Consider the following 19,978-nt stretch of genomic DNA (forward strand, 5'->3'; position numbering starts at 1 on the left):
TCAGACACTTTTAATGAGTAAAAACTTTAATGAGCAAAGAGAGAGTCTTTATTTTCCCTGCCTAGAGAGATCCAAGCAATATCCCTGCACCTATCTATTTCTATGAGAATAAAAATCATATATATGTGTATATATATACACACAATCCAGCAAAAAGTTTACACTGGCCAAAAGAGATTTGAAAGATAATATTTCTAGGGAGTCTAGACATGCTTGCCACTCTTGAATGGCATGAAGCTGGGCTGAGAACTGCCAACTATGCTGCCCAACAGGTGATGATTCTGGAGAAGGAACTGAATGGGGGAGGGGAGTTATGTGGGAAGTTAATGGTGTCATATTGATTTGTGTGTGACCTGAAACAGGAATTAAATGACTGTATTTTAAGGACTGAAATAAGGCAACAGATACAAATTTAAAACACAAACATTTTAATTGTAGATAATTTTTAATCATATTTATCCAAGAAAATACCTAATACATTGAAAAGTGTATCTGCCAATGCTGGGTTGGGGATGAAGAGGTCAAATGAAAACAAAATAAAGGAGCGGCTATTCACAGACTGACGATGGATAATCAAATATCAGTTAGTCACCGTACTGCACCTTGAACAACAACAAACTGTAAAGATGGCATCCATTACCGAGCCTGTGGAACAGGTGGTCAGAGAATGGGGCTACAGCTCACAGAGAAGTGCATGGTGCATGGTTAAGGTGCCCAGGTTTATCTACAGCAGCGGTTCTCAACCTTCCTAATGCTGCGACTCTTTAATACAGTTCCTCATGCTGTGGTGACCCCCAATCATAAAATTATTTTTCATTGCTACTTCATAACTGTAATTTTTTTGCTACTGTTATGAATCATAATGTAAATATCTGTGTTTTCTGATGGTCTTAGGTGACCCTTGTGAGTGGGTCATTCGACCCCCAATGGGGCCACAACCCACTGGCTGAAGAACCACTGATCTACAGCATCACAATAAACAAAGAGGTAAAACCAACAAACAAATAAATGTTCGGTCCAAGACATCAAAGGTTCACACTTTGTGGTTCTAATAGTATGTTTCTTGTGTGAACTGTTTGCAAAGTGGTACCTGAAATTAAACTCTACAGCCAGACACAGGAAGAAACACCACTTTCCCAACATTTCTAGTTTTTGACAGGATATGTAGTCTGACAGATGTTTGGACTATAACCCAAAGAGTTTTACCAGAAGCAAGAAACCTCAAGTAATTTTATCATTTAGTGAAATTCAACTCACTGAGCCCACTTCTGTCTTGTACACAGGCATGAAACGGCACTAACCTTGATCAGCTCTTATTCCTGCAGTCTCAGTTACATCTCCGTCAACCTTCTACATACTTCTTGCAGTTGTACAGACAGAAATAAGAGCTACTGACTACTTTTCTGTTGGTGGTTCTTTTCAATCAAATATCAAAACACATGGTTTACGTATCCTTGCTCTCCATACTCAGGACCAAGGGGAAAAGGCCAATGGAGAAGGGCTGTTAAAAGTATATAAGAACTAGCTCCATCTTTGATACGGAACCAGGAGCCAAGCATGAGTACAAAACCTTCATCAGATCTGGTTTTCTAATGCTTTCCTCCCAACATTTCATTTATTTAATTGGTACATTCCCATAAAACTAATTAGTAAATCCTTTATGCACTTATTTTACACACACACACACACACACACACACACACACACACACACACACACACTATTAATGAGGACCTTAAATTCATAATGTAAGATGGCAGTCTGGGTTAGTTTGAAGAGAAGTCAAAGCGATTTTCTGAAGTAGGATTACTAATTCAACAAAGGCTAAAAGGAAGGCAGAACACATTCAGATGTTAATATCCACAATTCTTAGGAATACAGCAAGCCTCAAAATGCCCATGACTCACTTTTTCAGTCTGGTCAAATTTAACATTCACCATAACATGTGTGGGCCTGTGATATTTTATTTGGGCTGGGTGTTGGGCTAGTGGATACCTTTTAGGGCTAGATATAAGAATGAGTGGGTTCCTAACCTCTTAGACTGTGATATCAATACAGGATAATAGTGTCATACGCTGCTCCTCCTCCACGGTGCGACAGGAAGTGTGATATCTAAAGTGAATAAAGTCTTCACACCTGCCTGTGCGAATAACCAGGAAGTGCCCCGGCAGAAGGCAGCAAGCCTACTCCACCTAATCGACATTCATTTAAATAATTCAGTAATTTAAATGTCAAGCCAGAGGTATTCCCTCTCTGCACAGCTCACCCACATTGTTTGTTCTAGAAGGCACCTCCTGGCATTACTCAGTGTTATGGCTGGCTCCGTTTACTCTTTGCTCTTTGCATCACCAGACCCAGGGCCGTGTGAAAACGCTCACAGCTGGAGCTGGCTGGGAACAGACTGGAAAATTCTGACCACAAAGGATGGCTGCTTCCTATCAAGGGAGAAGCCACTGGAGTGGCACCGGATCGGGTTGTTCTGCAAGCCAGAGGCACACACAGGGAGTCCCCAAGAGGTCCCAGCAGCCAAATCTTTAGAAAGGTTTTTCTTGTTCTAGGCAAGGCTCAGCTCACGGTCTGGACACACCTACTAGATGACTCCAGACCCACAATGGAAGAGGTAAAGCAAAGGGCAGCAGGGACTTTTTCAAACCGTTGCTAGCTTGGGACAATCTTGTGCTTCCTAGTAAAATTGTTCACATTTTTGCTGAACTGGGACTTCACAGTACCACAGGCTTGCCTGTCTCCGCCTGCCTACTAGTGTACCACGTAATGCTTACGGCGTTCAAATAGATTTTCCTTCTATATGGTGCATAAAAGCCCACTAAGATCATTGATACAAGACAGATGAGAATGCTGCAAGTAAACTATCCTGTAGCTAAGGGTCAGCAAAAAGGGGACAGGCTGAGTTTTTAACGGGCTTACCTCAAAGCAGCGTAAATAATAATGTAGCAATTAGAAGGTGATTATAAAAACCAAATAGTGCAGAACTTGTATAAGCTAAAAAGGGAACTCCAAACATCCTTGGCCTCCTTCCAGCAGTCCAAACGATTCATTCATTTGAAATGGCAGTTTATATTAGGTTTATAGATTATGGGAGTCCTTCCACCCGTCTCCTAATCTGGGAGCACTGTTTGGCACCTCTCCAGAATTTGCAAGCATTTGAGATCTCTGGCATTAAACAAAGGCTTAAGGAAGGATTTTGCAATGCCAGGTTTCATTGCCAGCAAGCCTGCTCCTCAGACAGAAACACAAAAGGTCTATCCGGAATGTCTACTGAAGGGCACTTGATCCTTTGGCAAGAAGGCAGGTTGTATGTTTGGGGCTAAAATACACCAGAGGCCCAAATGCTCTCTCAGTCTACACAGTCCTAGGGGGAATCGACAGCTTACTCCTTTTTTTTTTTTTTAAAATCAGAGATACTGATACTTAATAAAGTTACAAAGCCAAGAAACAAACAGATTTCAAGAGCTATGAGAGAAAAGAGGGAGTCAAAAAAGACTCTACAATAGAATGGCAGCATGAAAGGCCAAGCCTTTGGAACTTGGGATGTAGCTACCTCAAATGCATCCCTCCTGAGTGTTCTCTAACTCCACGATTGGCGTGCCCATTCATGCAACCACACAGGCTGATGGTCTTTGGTTTCTATCATTTGCAAGACAGACTATAGTCTGACTCACACAGCTCTTTACCCCGCCCTCTTCAGAACTTGGGGAGTCCTCAGGAAGCCTCTTTCTGCTACAGGGTCTCATCCTTTCTTTATGGAACCCTCCATATTGGATGTTTATTCCTACCCTGACAGCACTGAATCTATTTAGTGGATCTCGCCTTGCCTGCTAGAGACTAGCACTTGAATCTTCCAGAACTGACGGCTCCCCAGCCCTGTGCTCTGATGGTCAACAACAGGAGGACGGGACCTACACCTACCAGCAGCAACCTCTGTACTTGGCAGTACCAACCCGATGGGTATTTGCTTCGGCATGAATTTTTCCATTCACAGAAAACATTCAGGGGTGGGAAGAGACCTGATGCTGGTTTTCAGAGCAGACTGAGCCCATAAAATCTTCAAATGTCAGCACTGATCTTCAGGCAAGGCTTAGTCACCTGCCGGCATGTCCATGCAAATCATTTCCTCCTAGAGGGGTCCATTGCACCATCACATCTGCTCACTACTCAGGCTCCCAACGTGTGGAAAAATCAGTGCTTTCTATGAGAATGTAAGCTTTTTGTGTGTGTGAGCTTGTTTGTTTATCAGAGGCCAGACGTAAAATGCAAGCATGCCTTAAATAAGGAACTCTTTAACACACACACTCATAAAACAGCTGGGCTTCGTGGGTGGTCTTCCTTTGGCTGGCTGTTCAATGGACTCTGGGCTGCTAGGATGCTCCCTTGATCAAGGTCATTAACACAGGAAGCACGTTCAAGGCCAATCAGTTTGGAGAGATCCATACAGCCCCTGTCTGCCCAGCAGAACAAATCTGCCCCTGGTCTTTGCGGCCATTTTTTTTTTTTTCTGATGGCCAGTTCAGTAGAGAATGAGGAAGGAAGAGTGAGTTCTCACTTTCCCCTTCATGCTTTGCTGCAGGTAATGAGGAGCCCTAAGTCATCTTGCATTTGATCTGCTGAAGCTGGGGGGGGGGGGGGTGCTCCAGCAGGGAGGTTGCCATCTGTTTATTTCGTGCCTGGGCTGACTCTGTGTCTCTGAAATAATCCCCACAAATTAAGCCTATTGCAGCAGCTACAACTTCTGCTTCAAAGCCAAAAGCTCAGCCTGTGTTCAAGTGACTAAGAGATTAAGGAATACTATGGGTAGTAACCGTAGACAGCATTGGCCGGCCTTTTCCTTGTTTCTTATGACCCTCCAAAAGCCCCAGACTTGGCTCTAACATAGGCACCCAGTCTAGGAGGCAACTCCTCAACCCGGAAGAGAATAACAGAATAATGACCTCTTCACTGTGTCTGCAAGCCTCTTGAAGCAATGCCTCACAGAACAAAGGGCTACAGGCCTGAAGGGAATTACGTCTGAAGGAATATTTTCACAGGCCAAATATATCACTGTTGCTCCACACAAGCCAATGTCTGAACAAAGCTCCAGTTTAGAGGGCATGACAGAGCCTGGAGGAAGAAGGCGACGGTCCCAGTGAATTATGAATGGTTCAGAGAAGTTGTTCTCTTTGGATTTGGAAGGAAGGAGGAGCAGGGGGCTGGGGATGCCTCCATCTCAGCCTGGATGCTGTGGTAGTGCAGGGAGTAATCCGGGGACTTGCTTCTGAGGTCTCCCCCGCCCCCTCCAGGTTCTAAACTGAAATTTTCAGTTTGAAAGAAAACCTTAAACAGGGAATGCCACACGAACTAGCCAATGAAGGAGTGACTGAATAGCCCAGCGGCTCTGTGTGTGCTCTCTCTCCCTCTCTCTGTGTCCCGTGCTAACCTTCTCTAGAGACTGAGGAGCCAGATCTCCTCCAGGCTTGTCGCCCGTCCTTTCATCCTTCAGGGGTGTTTTAACCAGAGATAAACCCTTCCAACATTGTGTGGGACTGTAGTTTGCTTAACAACAGTCTCAGAGGAGGCCTGCTGATGCGCCAAAGGTAAAAGTAAAATGTCTTGAATTACTCAATTATCCTCCCTTGCTCCCTACCCCACCCAGCCCGAAGAAGCAAAGGAAACAATGAATTCAAGACTTCCTTCTGATTGACAGTTAAGCAAAGGAGAAAGGGCTGGGGCACAGTCCAAACTTCTGATACTGTTACTGCCGCATCCCACCCAATTTTCCAACTCATTGCTAAGGGCTGATATGGTTCAGTGTTCCATTGCCAGCTGATGGAGACATGACCCCACGCTGCTGGCTGCACAAGTATGCCTCGTGCATCAGTGTGAGGACCTTTGCAACCTCAGGAACTTCTTCCCTACCAGTCTAATTCAAATGAACAAGAAGAATTCAACACACTGGAGAAAATTGACTTATGAGCCACAGATTAAAGACACTATAGTCACCATAGGAAGGTGGAGTTTGGGCCATTTTGAGCATCTTTTTAGTGCTAGCCCACAGAAAGGTTCCAGGTACCTACACTCAATGTGGAAAAGGAAAGCCTTTCTCATGGCTGTGCAGGGGACTGCTCTTTCAATCCTCTCTCAATCCCTGCAGCATGCTGAGCCATCCCTAGCTTCTACAATCGTCTTGGACCTTGGCAGAAGAACACCGGCTAAATCTGAGATGCGTCATGAGGCCTCTGGCTGAGGGGCAAGAATATCTAAACACAACAGGCAGGAGTTTCCGAAGACTCCCTTAGGCTCTTGCAGCCCCAGATCACTGACGACCTAAAGATAAGCCAGGTATCTATGAAGGGTCACTTTAAGTAGTAGCTCCAACACCACCAGTCACTTCAGAAGTATTTCCCTGCAGAATCTGCTGCCATCCTCGCCAGCGTGCCAAGGCCACTGAGGAAATGAAAGCCCAGAAGGAACTGGAAGGAATCTTGAGAGGTAAACAGCACTCAGCATACTGTGGTTCCATTCTGTAAATACAAGAGCCCACAATCCCACTACTGAGAAATAACAGCTTAACAAGAGAAACACCTCATAGGAGCCGTCCACTGGCAATCACTGGGAATTGAAGAGTGGGTATGAGATGAAATAAAACAGGTTAACTCAACGTTTCGCTTTCTAAAGCAGAAATGACGCCTGTTTTTCCTTCAAAGAGACGCTCACACCATAGTCTACCAGGCCACTCACTATTCAGCTGAGCAGAGACTGATATGGAGGCTTCAGACACTTTCTTGGCATAGATGCCCACCGAGACCCCAACAACCACAAGTACAGAGTGAACCTGCTCAAAACGTATTGCTTGCTTGCCTGCTTTTTTGTTTTGTTTTGTTCTTTTCATTCTTTAAGTAGAGCCACAGTCCCCAGATCTTCCTACAAACCATTAAAATCTGCTCAGCACCTCACCTGTCTACCAAGCGAGTCCACACTGTCCTAAATGGCAGCCGGCCAGGCACTGGTGTACAAGGGACAGGTGCGCAGTGAACTATTTTCAGATGCTATCAGCTGCCGGGTCCTGCACATGCTCAAGAGGGAGGCTAGTCTTGGTTGCGGTTCAAACTCGAGGCAGCCAACAGACATGCACCTTGCCCAGCTGCCAAGCCAACCAGCTGCCCAGTGCTCCTCCCAAGACGAGAGCAAGGAAAACAGTGTCACCTGGCCAGCCGGCATGCCAAGTGAGAGCAAGCTGTACCTCTCAGTTCACTGTCTGGGTTATTCTGAGCTGCGCTTATTGACGACGCTCCATAGCAACCTGGGAACAAAGGGCCAGCTCAGAAGGGTTTAAATGTCCTGCAAAAGTTGCTAGAAAAGTCAGCAGCCCAGACTTGTTCTCATAAAAAAAAAAAAAAAAAAAAATGACTGTGGAATGATTAGATGATTATTGTTGTACCATCGTCGTTTTATTATTGACGAGCTACCTGTAATGAAGCTTTACTTTTGGAATTTAAGTCTTTTTCAGTTGCCCATACTTGGTTGTGTTCATTGGGGAGGCCTTTAAAAGTACAGCATGTGGATCGGCGTGCCTCAAAACTGCAAGGGTGGGCAGGAGACACGGAGATTAAGAACGGGAGCCTAAGGACGCGAGTTCAATCCCTGGGACCTACATAAAGGTGGACGGAAGAACTTACTGCCCAAAGTTGTCCTCTGATTTCCATATGCACACCAGGGCATGCAAGGGCATGTGCACACACATACAAGCACATGTGCAAAATAATAAAGAAATGAGTGATTTTATTAACTGTGAGAGGACTCGTTTTGCTTACTCCTCTTCTCCTCATCTTGCCATGGTCTATGATCTGCCCCCATGGACCTGTTCTGTAACTCACCACTGCCTTCAGAGTATATGGCAAACACCTTAGGCACAAGGCTCTGGCTCCTGAGTAATCCCTCCAGCTGACTTTCGGTGCCCCTCCCATCTCTCCCCCTCCCCCATGCTTGCTCTTCTCTGGGCTCCACCTATCTCCTGCCTAAAATGCCCTCTTGAATCCCTTCCTTGCTGGTTCAATGCCTGTTCATTCTTCCAGCACTTCCTCCCTGCACTGCCAACCCCAATGTCTGTGAGGTGAAAAACCCCTGTAAGCTGAATACTAGGGTTGTGTTGTAGCCTCGGTTTACCCAACTGGGTTATGATTCCTGGACACTAAAACCCACCTCTTACCTATAACTGCATCACAGACGTGGCTGTGTTCACAGCTGATACTTACAGTAACTACGGACTGAAGGATCTTAACCTATTCTTGTTCTAAACTCAAAATAAAGGTCTTGAAAGGGTGTGTGTGTCCATCTATCATCTCCACAGCTCAGACCAGTCCCTCTGGTTCTTATCATGCTGCCGTTTTTATATTTCAGAAGCTATGATTGCAGCCAATATTATTTATTCATGTGTCAAATATTTACTGAGCACTAATGATAGATGTTTTAGTCACTGTTCTATTGCTGTGAAGGGACACCATGACCAAGGCAACTCTTATAAAAGAAGCATTTAATTGGGGGCTTGCTTACACGGTCCATTATCATTGTGTCGAGGGCATGGTGGAAGCACAGTGGCACTCCTTGCTCTAGAGCAGTCGCTGGAAGTTACATCCTGATCCAGAGATGTAAAGAGAGAATGAGCTGGGCATGGGCTTTTGAAATCTCAAAGCCCACCCCCAAAGACACACTTCTGCTGTGGGATGTTCTGTATGTTAAATGTGTTGCTCTGATTGGTTAATAAATAAAACACTGATTGGCCAGTAGCAAGGCAGGAAGTACAAGCAGGACAAGGAGAGAGGAGAATTCTGGGAAGTGGAAGGCTGAGGCAGAGAGACGCTGCTAGCTGCCGCCATGACAAGCGAGATGTAAGGTACCGGTAAACCACAAGCCACATGGCAACTTATAGATTAATAGAAATGGGTTGATTTAAGATATAAGAACAGTTAGCAGAAGCCTGCCATGGCCATACAGTTTATAAGCAATATAAGTCTCTGTGTGTTTACCTGGTTGGGTCTAAGCAGCTACGGGACTGGCGGGTGAGAGAGATTTGTCCTGACTGTGGGCCAGGCAGGACTGGAGAAAACTCCAGCTACACACTTCCTCCAACAAGGCCACACCTCCTAATCCTTCTCAAATACTGCCACTCCCTGGTGACTAAGCATTCAAATATATGTGTCTATGGGGGCCATTCTTACTCAAACCACAACAGACGAGGCAATGTCTTAGGCACTAGCGATAACACAGTGAACATGACCAACCCTCAGCTTCTTGGTCTAAGGCTTTCTCTGTGAACAACCTATATTGCATGCACTTCCCATGGCTCCTTGCAACAAGGTGCAAACAGAGACTGCTTTCATTGTACAGTGTGATAAAGAACACAGAAAGACTCACACAGATGCACAATAAAAAGGAAGCTGGCTTAATGATGATGATGGGCCATGTCTCTTTCCTGATCCCTATACTAGATTCCTATATCCAGTCAAGAACCTTCCCTTCGGATTTATTTTAACTGATACCATCAGACTATCAAATATTATCCTAGCCTGCAAAAATGAAAATGTGCATTTAACTAGGACATAAAGTCAAGAGGAAGGGAAGGCATGACTAGAATGCTCCAGGGCATTCTGCAGTGTCTTACATTTCACAAGAGTCAAATTCAAACCCGAACTGTGGATTGCTGTCATTTTCTATTCTTCGCAACTTCTCTGAATACATCTGTGGCTCTCAGTGGTTGTCAATCTGTCCTAGAGTAGGTACTAGAATTCAGAAGGCAAAACAAGGGAGGGCGAAGAGAAGGAGCCATCTCCACTCTCCCTCCCACCGAAACCATCATTCGAATAAAAGCTACTGGAGAGCTGTTGATGTGTAAGGTGAATTTCATCACCACATTCCCAAGAGAGACATCTCCCTGCCTTAGTCTTATTCCTTCTTTCCTTCCTACACCCTGAAAGGACACCTATCCCTGCAAGTCCATACTCTGCACTAACTCACAAGAGCATTAGCTGCAGCATCAGCCAGCTCTGGGGTACACTGCTCCTGGGCTCAGGGTCAGCCGATTAGAATCAGGCCACAGCTGCCCCAGTGTTGTGACCCAGGCTGAAAAGGTGTAAATGTAATCTTCCCTCTTCCTGTCAAGTCAGTGGCTTGCAGACAGAGGAGGAAGCTGTAAAAATAAATAATAAATCAGTAGACGATTCTAGAACAGCTTCAGTGGCTAAAGCTGGGAGTCAAGTCTTCTACCTGGGGTTCAGCAGAACTGGGCGGAGAACTTTAGGGGAGTTCACTGGGCTTTTCCCCTTTAAAGCTGTGGCTTTGACCCATTACTGGGTAGGAAAGGCAAAGGAGGTTCTTTGGGGTTTGTTGTTGTTGTTGTTGTTGTTGTTGTTGTTTTTCTGTGAAACATAATGGACTGAATAGGGAGAAGAAGAAGAAGAAGAAGAAGAAGAAGAAGAAGAAGAAGAAGAAGAAGAAGAAGAAGAAGAAGAAGAAGAAGAAGAAGAAGAAGAAGAAGAAGAAGAAAAGTAACCACTGTTTCCTGATGCTATCTTTTCAGATGTGTGGGTCTTGATGCTTGCCCTGGGTCCTACTCCAAATGTTTCTTGCCATGAGTCATAATGAGGATTTGGAAAACATGGCCTTGTGTCTAGCAGGATCTTGGATTGACTTGAGTTCTGGGTAATTAAGACTATTAGGAATAATCATTATCTATGGAAGCTTGCCTGGGGTCAGCCCAGGCTGCAGGGGGAAGTTCCGGAGGGCAGTTAGCAGTGCTTTAAGAGTTGCAAATAAATTTCTAAATGGGTTTTCTTTTCCTCAGAAGTAAAAGTCATGCACCTGACACCTGACAGGGCCTCCTGTGTCACTAGTTTTTCTACAGAGAAAATGGTATAATTCTCCTCTGGATCCAAAGGTCATCTTCACAACAGAGAAAGCTTGGGCACTGCTGCCCTGTGTACCACAGTTGACCACAAGCAAAATCACCTCATTTGCCTACAGAGGGAACTTGGTTGCCCATTTGTTCAACTCTTAATTTTGTTGGATCTTTAGTTTTGGTGAGCACTAACTACCCCCGTGCTCCTAAACTCTCCACTTAAATAAACAGACGTGGCTGTAGTTTATGGCAGGAGCAAACATTTCCCAGGAAGGAGCGGCTGAAAGAGACCTTTGTCAAGCCGCTCACCTTGCAACAAGTTCATAGACAATCACTTTGTTACCAAAGAAAACTCGATAAAAAACAGAAGCAATCCTGGGAGAATGTGCGGCTTCATCAGAGAGTCGCATTTTAGCTCCTGCTCGTGGCAAAAGGCCCAGTGCATCTCACATCTTTCCTTTAAGAAACTCATGTCATGATATGGTGAAAGCAAAAGACTTTATTGGGAACGAAGGGGGTAAGTGACAGAAACAAGAAATGAAAGCAACAGATTCAATACTGAGACATTGCTTTTACATTCAGTCACCCCTTCAAGAACTTCCTGAGGCCTCAATAACAAGAAATTCAAAGAAAGGTTCATTCTATTCTTCCCCCACTGGCAAAGAGGGGCACCTTTGTGGACCCTAACAAAAGTCTATTGAGCTTACCCACTTCCCTCCTTCATTGGGTAATTGGGCTGGAAAGTCTGAGGGGTGATGGCTCTGGAAAGTCTACAATCCCGTCAACACAGAAAATAATTTAAGGCCAAACTCTGCCACAAAACGGTGCCCGAGTCCAGACTTCCTTGCTGCCTTCAGATCTAACTGTGGTGTGTCAATTCAGTAAACTGGGGGTTGTCTCAGCTTTGAAATACTTCCAAAAGAGCAGTGCCCCGTTTTTAATCTCCATGTCATGGTTTCCACCTGCAAACGCACACTGAGACAAAAGAAGAGCCCAACTCGCAGGCTCCACCTTCTCCCTGGTGGCATAATAGCAGTGTTTGAGCATGATTAGTCTTATTAGTGGGAAGGAAAGGCAAGAATATACAGGTAATTAGGACTCGAGTGCTCTTCTCTGTGAGAGCAAACAAAACTCTTCCTGCAGCTAGAGTTGTACAGATAATGAAAATGAGAGATGATTACCCACAGGCCAGACAAGAGACCTGGAAAACACAAACCCAGGTGAAGGGGCCTCATCACTTGCCCAGGCTCTCTTCTCACCCTCTCCAACAAACTGCATCGAGCTGGATCCCAGCATGCACCACAGAGGAGATGAATGCAGATGGATGCCACTAACTTACAGCAACAATATACAATTTTGAAGAGGATCAAAGGCTGAATCTCGAGTGCATTGTTTCTCATAGCAGGCCTTGGTTGGCTGTGTACCATCAGGAGCTTTAACCAGTCTAAAGGTATAACCAAAAAAAAATGCTCCTGTCTTATTAGGGGAGGGTTATGAAAAATAAATAATAATTAATATGAGAAATAACATAAAGCAGTAGATGCAATAACTGGAACATATTAAATATCCAATGTTACCTATAATTGTCAAAAAGTAGTGTGAGAGCCAAAGTCACATTTTCAGTTTTAATTACTATGCCTAAGAGATCCATGAAATAAAAATGCCTCTGATCTGCAAGCCTCTTGCTCAAGGACGGATACTTTCTAAAATGCTGGAGGCTCTAGTTTATGGGAGATAACAAGCCACATGCTTCTCATTCCCCTATACAAGTTTGACCTATCTGCAAGGATGTGCTTGATCACATGTGGGTGGGAGATTCACAGGCTGGAAATACATCAGGATACACACTTGCTTCTGATTGGATGTAGGCTGCAGGTACAGCAGGACGTATGCTTGCCCCTGATTGGACCTGATGGGAAATGCAATGAATTATGGGTTTTCCTTCTCAAGTTTTCCTTGCAAAACTTGATTCAGGGCCATTTCCCAGGAACCAGGATATGGACCTGGCCTAAGCCCATCCACACAGCCGGTATTTAATTAAAGCTTGCTTCAAATTTGGCTTTAAATTGTGGTAGTGGTCTTATTCTCATCATTGGGATTAACATTTTCTATAATAAACAGCATTTTCTAAGGTTACATATTTGAATGGGAAAAGGAACCCTCATTTTGTTTTTCCCTGATTAGTTCCACAGAACTTGGGGAGTATTCTGAAGTACATTCAAATGCTATCTCAATCACTGCTTTCAACCCATTACTGAACTGTTAGCACAGTTTCTAATCAACATTGAAGAAACACAAACATTTGGTCTCCAGCACCATGGAAGAGAGGAGATGGAGAGAAGTGAGATAGGAAAAATAAAAACATTTAAGAAACAAAGAGGTAAGAGGAGAGTTGGCACATGAAAATTGTACCTATCTACTTGTACTGTGTGTTGTTTTGGTATATTTGAACACTCACTAGATAATGTTCAGATCAGAGTAAATATATCTAATGCCTCCAATATTTATTATTTCTTTGTGATTAAAAACAATTCAACATTCAAAATTCTTTCTTCTAGGTTTGAAATGTAGACTCTATTACCATTATCAACTGCCCACCTACTTTTCAACTGCACATCAGAATTTACTTCACCTGTGTAACTGTACCATAGGATCCACTGACCAATTGTCTCCCATCTTTGCTTACTTGTAGCTTGCTTGTAGTAGTATCTCCCTGTGCTGCCCCGGCTGGTCTTGAACTCTTGGGCTCAAGCTATTCTCTCCCCTCAGTGCCCCGAATAGGAGCACAGGTGCATGCCACCAAGTGGCCTTTGTTTGTTTCATGGACTAAGTCTATACATCGAAATCTATTACAACAAAATGCCTGTGACTTTTACATGTGCCCCAAGATCATTGGGAGGCCTCAGCAGGACACAGTTACTAGATGGCTTCTGCCGCTCAGTATATATTAAATGGGAGTCTATTTTCTTTTCAACACGTAATCTACAAAGCTCAGCACCAGACTTTTATTATCTTTCCTATTATTTATCTCTTTCAATTAAGCATTTTGTACCTAAATTTTACTTTACAATTGTTAACTGTATTACAAGCAGGTTTTTTTTTTTTTTAATTCTTAGTAAATACATACAAAGCAAAAGTCCCTTTTATAGAATATACTACTGACAGGTCACAAAGTTAAGTCATAAAGAGGAAAGATGGTGGCCAGCACTCAAGTCAACCACAAATGTGACAAGAACACTCCAACTTAGGGTACTCATAGAAAGTTATGGGGGGAAGGACAGCATCCCACATTCAGGTCCATATTTGAATTATAGTAGTGGTGGTCTATTAAATAGTAAAATCTATTTACTATTTACTATTAAATGGTAAAAACCCAGTTTCCTATCAACTCAGAACAATGGGTTTTGTTATCTGTTCCTAGTATTCAATCATTTGCCTGTCTGGGGGAATGAATGGGATGCAGAAGAAAGAGGAGACAGGGAGATGAATATGGCCAAACCACATGATACACTTGCATGGAGATGTCTTTGTGAAACCAATCACTATGTATAAACATCAGTAAAGAAAGAAAGGAATGTGGTGAAATGTGATGAAATGAGCCATTTAGGGAAATGTAAGTAAATGTGTACAGAATTCAGAAACTATAAGAGTGAAAATACAATGTACAGGAAATCCTAAATAATATGATCCAACTTATATAAATTTCACTAAACATTAAAAATAAAGAGAATGTTTGTTGGACCCTGCACAGCTTAAGTGCTAGAAACAGGGAGAAAAATAAAATCCAGAACAAGGTTCTTAACACTGCTGCCAAGTGCCCCTTTTCTCCCTCTCTCTTCGCTCGGTTTTTCTTCCCCCTCTCTCGGCTCTTTCCGACTCTACCTCTATTCTGTTCTCCTTTTCTCTCCCATCTTGCTTCCATTACAGGTCCACTGTGATATTAACTGTAACCAGAAAGCACTGCTTAATAGCATATGGAGAGGAAGACTTCGGAGAGAACTTAGTTTCCAAGATTCTTAAGACTTTTAGTAGTGGGCATTAAAGCACCGAGTAAGTAATTTTAAAGGGGGACAAGATACGGCTCCTCAGAAATGTCCAGCTGAAGAGCGATGCTAACTCAACCCAGACTTCTGGCTTTAACAAGAGTCCACGTCCTCCTATGAAGGCCTCGAGCACCAGCAGGACAGGATAATCTGGGGCACCACCGGCCACACCTACTGAGCATTGCAATGTCTTTAACAACTTTCATTGCTGAGAGCTGTCTAGACAGACTCTAGATATCCAGACTAGGCTACAGCAGCACTGTTCAACAGAAACAAAATAAGAGCTACCTTAGTAATTCTAATCTAAATATTCTCACCGAAAAAAGAAGCAAGTAAAGCTTACGTTTTTATTGCCCTCAAAACCCAGCTTGTATCTTAAACTCAGAGACCTCCTGGACTATTACCTACATTCCAATGCTACATGTAGTGGATCTGTGGCTCCCAAAGAGGACAATGGAGGGAGAAAGAGAAGGAGTGAGGGATAGGGACACAGAGACAGACAGACAGACAGACACAGAGACAGGGAGACAGAGAGAAGAGTTGGAAGGAGAGATGGATGGATGGATGGATGGATGGATGGATGGATGGATGGATGGATGGATAGACAGATAGATAGACAGACAGACAGACAGACAGACAGACAGACAGACAGATAGATAGATAGATAGATAGATAGATAGATAGATAGATGAGTAGGAACAGATCCAACAAGGTAAGTCTAAAGTTCGACAAAATAACTCCTAGGACAGAGTACTGACTTTTATGCAGAGTTGGCTCCACTAACCAGTTTAATTATTTGCCCTCTTGGAAGTTTATCAATTATATGAAGTAGACCCCTATATCCCAAAGAACTCCTAACAAGGGCATGAGCCTTGTATCTCATCTGATCACAACAAAACTAAGAACTACTCTAAGCACTGCTCTTCCTGGAGGAACCTGGACAAAACAGACATTTTCCAATGCACGCTGAGCTGGAGTTTATGATTTGTAGTTGGAATACATTTACATATGTTGTTGCTCGAATTTCTAAAGGTCTGATAATAAAAAATCCAGAACCAGATATTGAAGTAAATGCTGAAAGATCAGAGAAACAAAGAAACAAGCCACTTCCATGTCTCACCTCATCAATTCCTGACCGATATCCTGAGTCCTTAGCGAAAGGCTCCAGCCGAAAAAGCCCCTAGCTGAAAGGGATGCTTCTGCCGAAAAGCCGTTAGTTCCTGTCTCCTCACACCTTATATACCTTTCTATGCCCAGCCATCACTTTCTGGGATTAAAGGCATGTGTCCTTCCCAGTAATGGGATTAAAGGTGTGTGCTCTGTTTTCTCTCCTAGACTGAGTCAATCTCATGTAGTCCAGGGTGGCTTTGAATTCAGAGAGATTCAGATGGATCTCTGCCTCATGAGTGCTAGAATTAAATGTGTGTGCCACCACTGCCTGGCCTCTATGTTTAATCTAGTGGCTTTCTCTGTTCCCTGACCTTCAGGCAAAGTTTATTAGGGTACCCAATATATCATCACATACATAGCAACATGGAAAGGCAGGACTTATACAATTGCACAGAATTAGGATTAACTTTTACTTTTTTCTTTCTTAGTCAGCTGTCTGTAGCTCTCAAAAAGAGAAGTTCCATTCCTAAGAAGCTTTCCTGGAACAAGATAGGGAAAGAAGAAATCAATAAAAAGTAAAAAAGGGCCAGAGAGGCCCAAGGCTTTGGAATGCCTGATTATGTCATGGGCTCAACTTTTTTCCTGCTGTGCATGCATGTTTGTATCCCCTCAAAATTCATGGTAATGGTAGAAGAAGAAGGTGGGTCAAGTAAGAGAACATGAGCAAAGAGCCTCATTGTGTACCTATGATGGCTAGCTTGTGACCCAGGAAGAGTCTCAGTGAAGGACTGTCTACAGTGGGTTAGCCTCTGAGCATGTCTGGGGGGAACTATTTTAAGCCTACTGTGGGCAGCACCATTCCCTGGACAGGGAAACCTGAATTATGTAAAAGGAGAAAACCAGAGCAGAGCAGAGCGAGCAAGCAAGGGAGCATTCATGCATTTGTTTCTCTCTGCTCTCAACTGTGGAGGTCACAGAACAGCTGTTTCCAGTTCCTGCTGTCTTCCCGACTGAGGTGGACTCTAACCTGGAATTGCACATGAATATAAACCCTGCCTTACTTCATGTTGCTTTTGTCAAGGTATCTTATCACAGCAACAGAAACGAAACTGGGACAGTGCCTTCCTAGACGAGATAGCTAGCCTTTCCACCATAGGACACAGTGAGAAGGAGCCACCTATGAGTACTGAGTCCTCACCGGACAGCACAGCTCCCACCCAGCACCTTGAACTTGGCCTTCCCAGACTGAGAACTCTAAGCAATAAATGTCTGCTGCTTATAAGGTATCCAGTCTGTGGTATTTTGTTACAGAAGCCCGAAGAGACAAGGACAAAGACATAGCCTAAGTCAAAGTAAGCTTCTTGTTGTTTTGAGGCAGAGCTTTCTGTAGCCTAGGCTAGTCTCCAGTTCACTATGTGGCCAATGGTAACCTTCAACTTCTAACCCTCCTACCTTCACCTGCTAATTGCTGGGATTATATGCATGTGGCTCCATACTTGTTTTATCCTGACAAGTTCTGAGTATGCCTCAACACAGTCATTAACCTAAATAATCTGTACAATTAACCAAACCTAATATCAACATGCTATCCATAAAAACATGAAGTATCTTGATGGATATTAAATTTCCCCCAAGTAAAACTACTGTACAAACTGCAGGTGTTCCAGTCAGCTTTCTGTAACTGCAGCAAATCCCTGAGGTAATCAAATTAATAACAGAAAAAGGCTACTGGGGTTGGTGGTGGTGGAGGTGACAGTCCATGAATGACTGCCACCGGAGTTTTGGAAACCATGAACACAACCTAAAGCAGTATCTCAGGAACAGGGAGCAGAGAAAGACTATCTCACAATCAGATGTGAAAGAAAGAGAAAGGGCTGGGCCCCATAAACCTCTTGGAGGGCAACCTCCCAATAATCGGAAGGCCATTTACTAGACCCTCCCCTCCTGCCACAGCACTGAGCTTTAACACACTATGGCTCGCTGCAGATGAACAAAACTTTCAAAGGGGCCACAGGTCTCTGTTTTGTTGATATTCTACCAAAATTTTTCATTACTCAGAAAATTCAACCACTGAAGGTAGAGCATATAGAATTCCAACACCAAGACAACACAATATAACAGTAGTCATCTATTTTTTTAGGTAGACGGCTGAGTACACCCAGGTGTGTGTAACATTAGAGTACCCCCCCCTTCCTTACACCATACCTAAAAGTGTGGACAGCACCAAACTCTCAACATACTACTTCTCCTCCACCCCCACCCCTTCTACATTCTGTAACGTTTCATTTGTAAGTCAGTCACAGTAGGGACTGGAAAAGTCGCTGTGTGGGTAAAGGCAAAGCCAAACAACTTGAGTCCAATCCCCAGAACCACTGGGTAGAAAAAGAGAACTGATTCCCAAAAGCTGTCCTCTGACTTCCACACACGCCACTGCAGACTCCCTTACACACATACATGCATGCACACACAGAATAAATACATCTAAAAATTAGGCACAGTCAGTGATAAAACAGAATAATGCTATACTATAATAACTATATTGATGGTTATTTAAAACTTCCGGTTAACATTTTGATCACATTTACCATGGGCATCCAAGACAGTGGAAAGTAAATACACAGATAATAGAGAGTACCATACTTCATAACATCTACTGTGCTTGGGCATGACTGACAGCATAGAGTACATGTGTTTACACGTGCTACTTTATTGTTAACTGCACAACTGTCTTCATTTCACCTTCATATTTAGTTCTGGTAGGGTACTACATGGAATCTTTAAAAACACAAATCAAGATACAATATGTATCAAAACTGCACATTAAAGCAGTCAAGGGACATTGCCAGATATTTATTATACAAAGGGTATGTTAAGTCTGACAGGATTAAGGACCAAATGTTTTACAATAAGCCAAAGAATACACAGCACATTATCCTAACCAAACAGCTGTATGCCACGTACCTTCCAAACTCGGGGAAGGAAAAGCCATCACCATCAGCACAGGAAGGATCATTACTCCATCTACCATTGTATAACTGTGGAAGGAAAAAGAAGAAATTTAAGTGAGACAAAAAATTAGCCACAGGATGACAGTAAATCAGACATATCATCTCCAAATGTCAATTGAGGGCCCTTCAAATAAACCCAACACAGAATGCCTTGGTGTTTTGCACATTTGAATATTCTCTTTTCACGGACGGATCTGAACAAATCTTCAAAGGACTTAAGATTTCCCTCTGGCCAGTGACCTCGTTAAGGCTGTGTCTCTGAGCCTACCCCGCTAATGAAGAACTCAGTAAGAAAATAAAGGGACTACAGTGGAAGATAAAACATTCTGAAAGACTCTAGGTTGGAATTTTACCCTACCTCATTGAACATGACATTGGCATTACAGTAAAAGACTGGGAGGCCCAAGATCAGGACTCTAATATGATGTTAAAGATAGGAGATTGGATAATTCCAGGCAGGTCACTGTGTCTGAGCCTCACTTCTTTAAAGGTTTGGAGGTTGAACGGAGACCATCAGAACATTCAAGAGGAAAACAAATGTCTCTTACATCACATCTACTGTAAAACACTGCATGTCTACATCAACCTTGGGTTTTAAAAGGCTAGAATTTCAAGAGGCTAGACATAATTAAGACAGGAATACTTTCAAAATAAGAAATAATGTTAATTTACAGGATAGGAAATGTCCATGGAGAAAAAAATAAGACAACTGATAGAAACTTCAAGTTGGCGCTGACCTAGAACTACATTGGCAGCAGTTCAATTCTGAGTTAAGAACCTTATTTGAATTAATTCCTGCAAGTATCAGGGATCTAATGAGAGTCTGATTTGGTGCAATTTCCTGGACAGTGACATTAAGAACACTGTACAGCTCTTCCATGAATAGGCCAGTGTGCTGTCATGCTTACACCATCACAATAAATGACCAAAGC

At 43.3% G+C, this 19,978-nt stretch overlaps 1 protein-coding gene and 1 long non-coding RNA gene across 2 annotated transcripts in view; one reads left to right on the forward strand and one right to left on the reverse strand.

The window, feature by feature from the left end:
• Acvr1 (activin A receptor type 1) overlaps positions 1-19,978 on the reverse strand; it is a 69,803-nt gene that overhangs the window by 33,809 nt on the left and 16,016 nt on the right. Inside the window, exon 2 of the mRNA XM_059260485.1 lies at positions 19,000-19,073. Coding sequence (XP_059116468.1) covers positions 19,000-19,066 — 67 coding nt within the window. The 5' untranslated portion in view covers positions 19,067-19,073. The remainder of the gene's footprint in view (positions 1-18,999; positions 19,074-19,978) is intronic.
• LOC131909158 (uncharacterized) lies at positions 5,474-7,776 on the forward strand. Its single transcript, XR_009378789.1, has 2 exons — positions 5,474-5,588; positions 7,492-7,776. It is a non-coding gene; the product is annotated as an uncharacterized LOC131909158 (long non-coding RNA).

Source organism: Peromyscus eremicus, chromosome 4 (genome assembly GCF_949786415.1).
Source record: "Peromyscus eremicus chromosome 4, PerEre_H2_v1, whole genome shotgun sequence".
In the NCBI taxonomy this organism is placed as follows: domain Eukaryota; kingdom Metazoa; phylum Chordata; class Mammalia; order Rodentia; family Cricetidae; genus Peromyscus; species Peromyscus eremicus.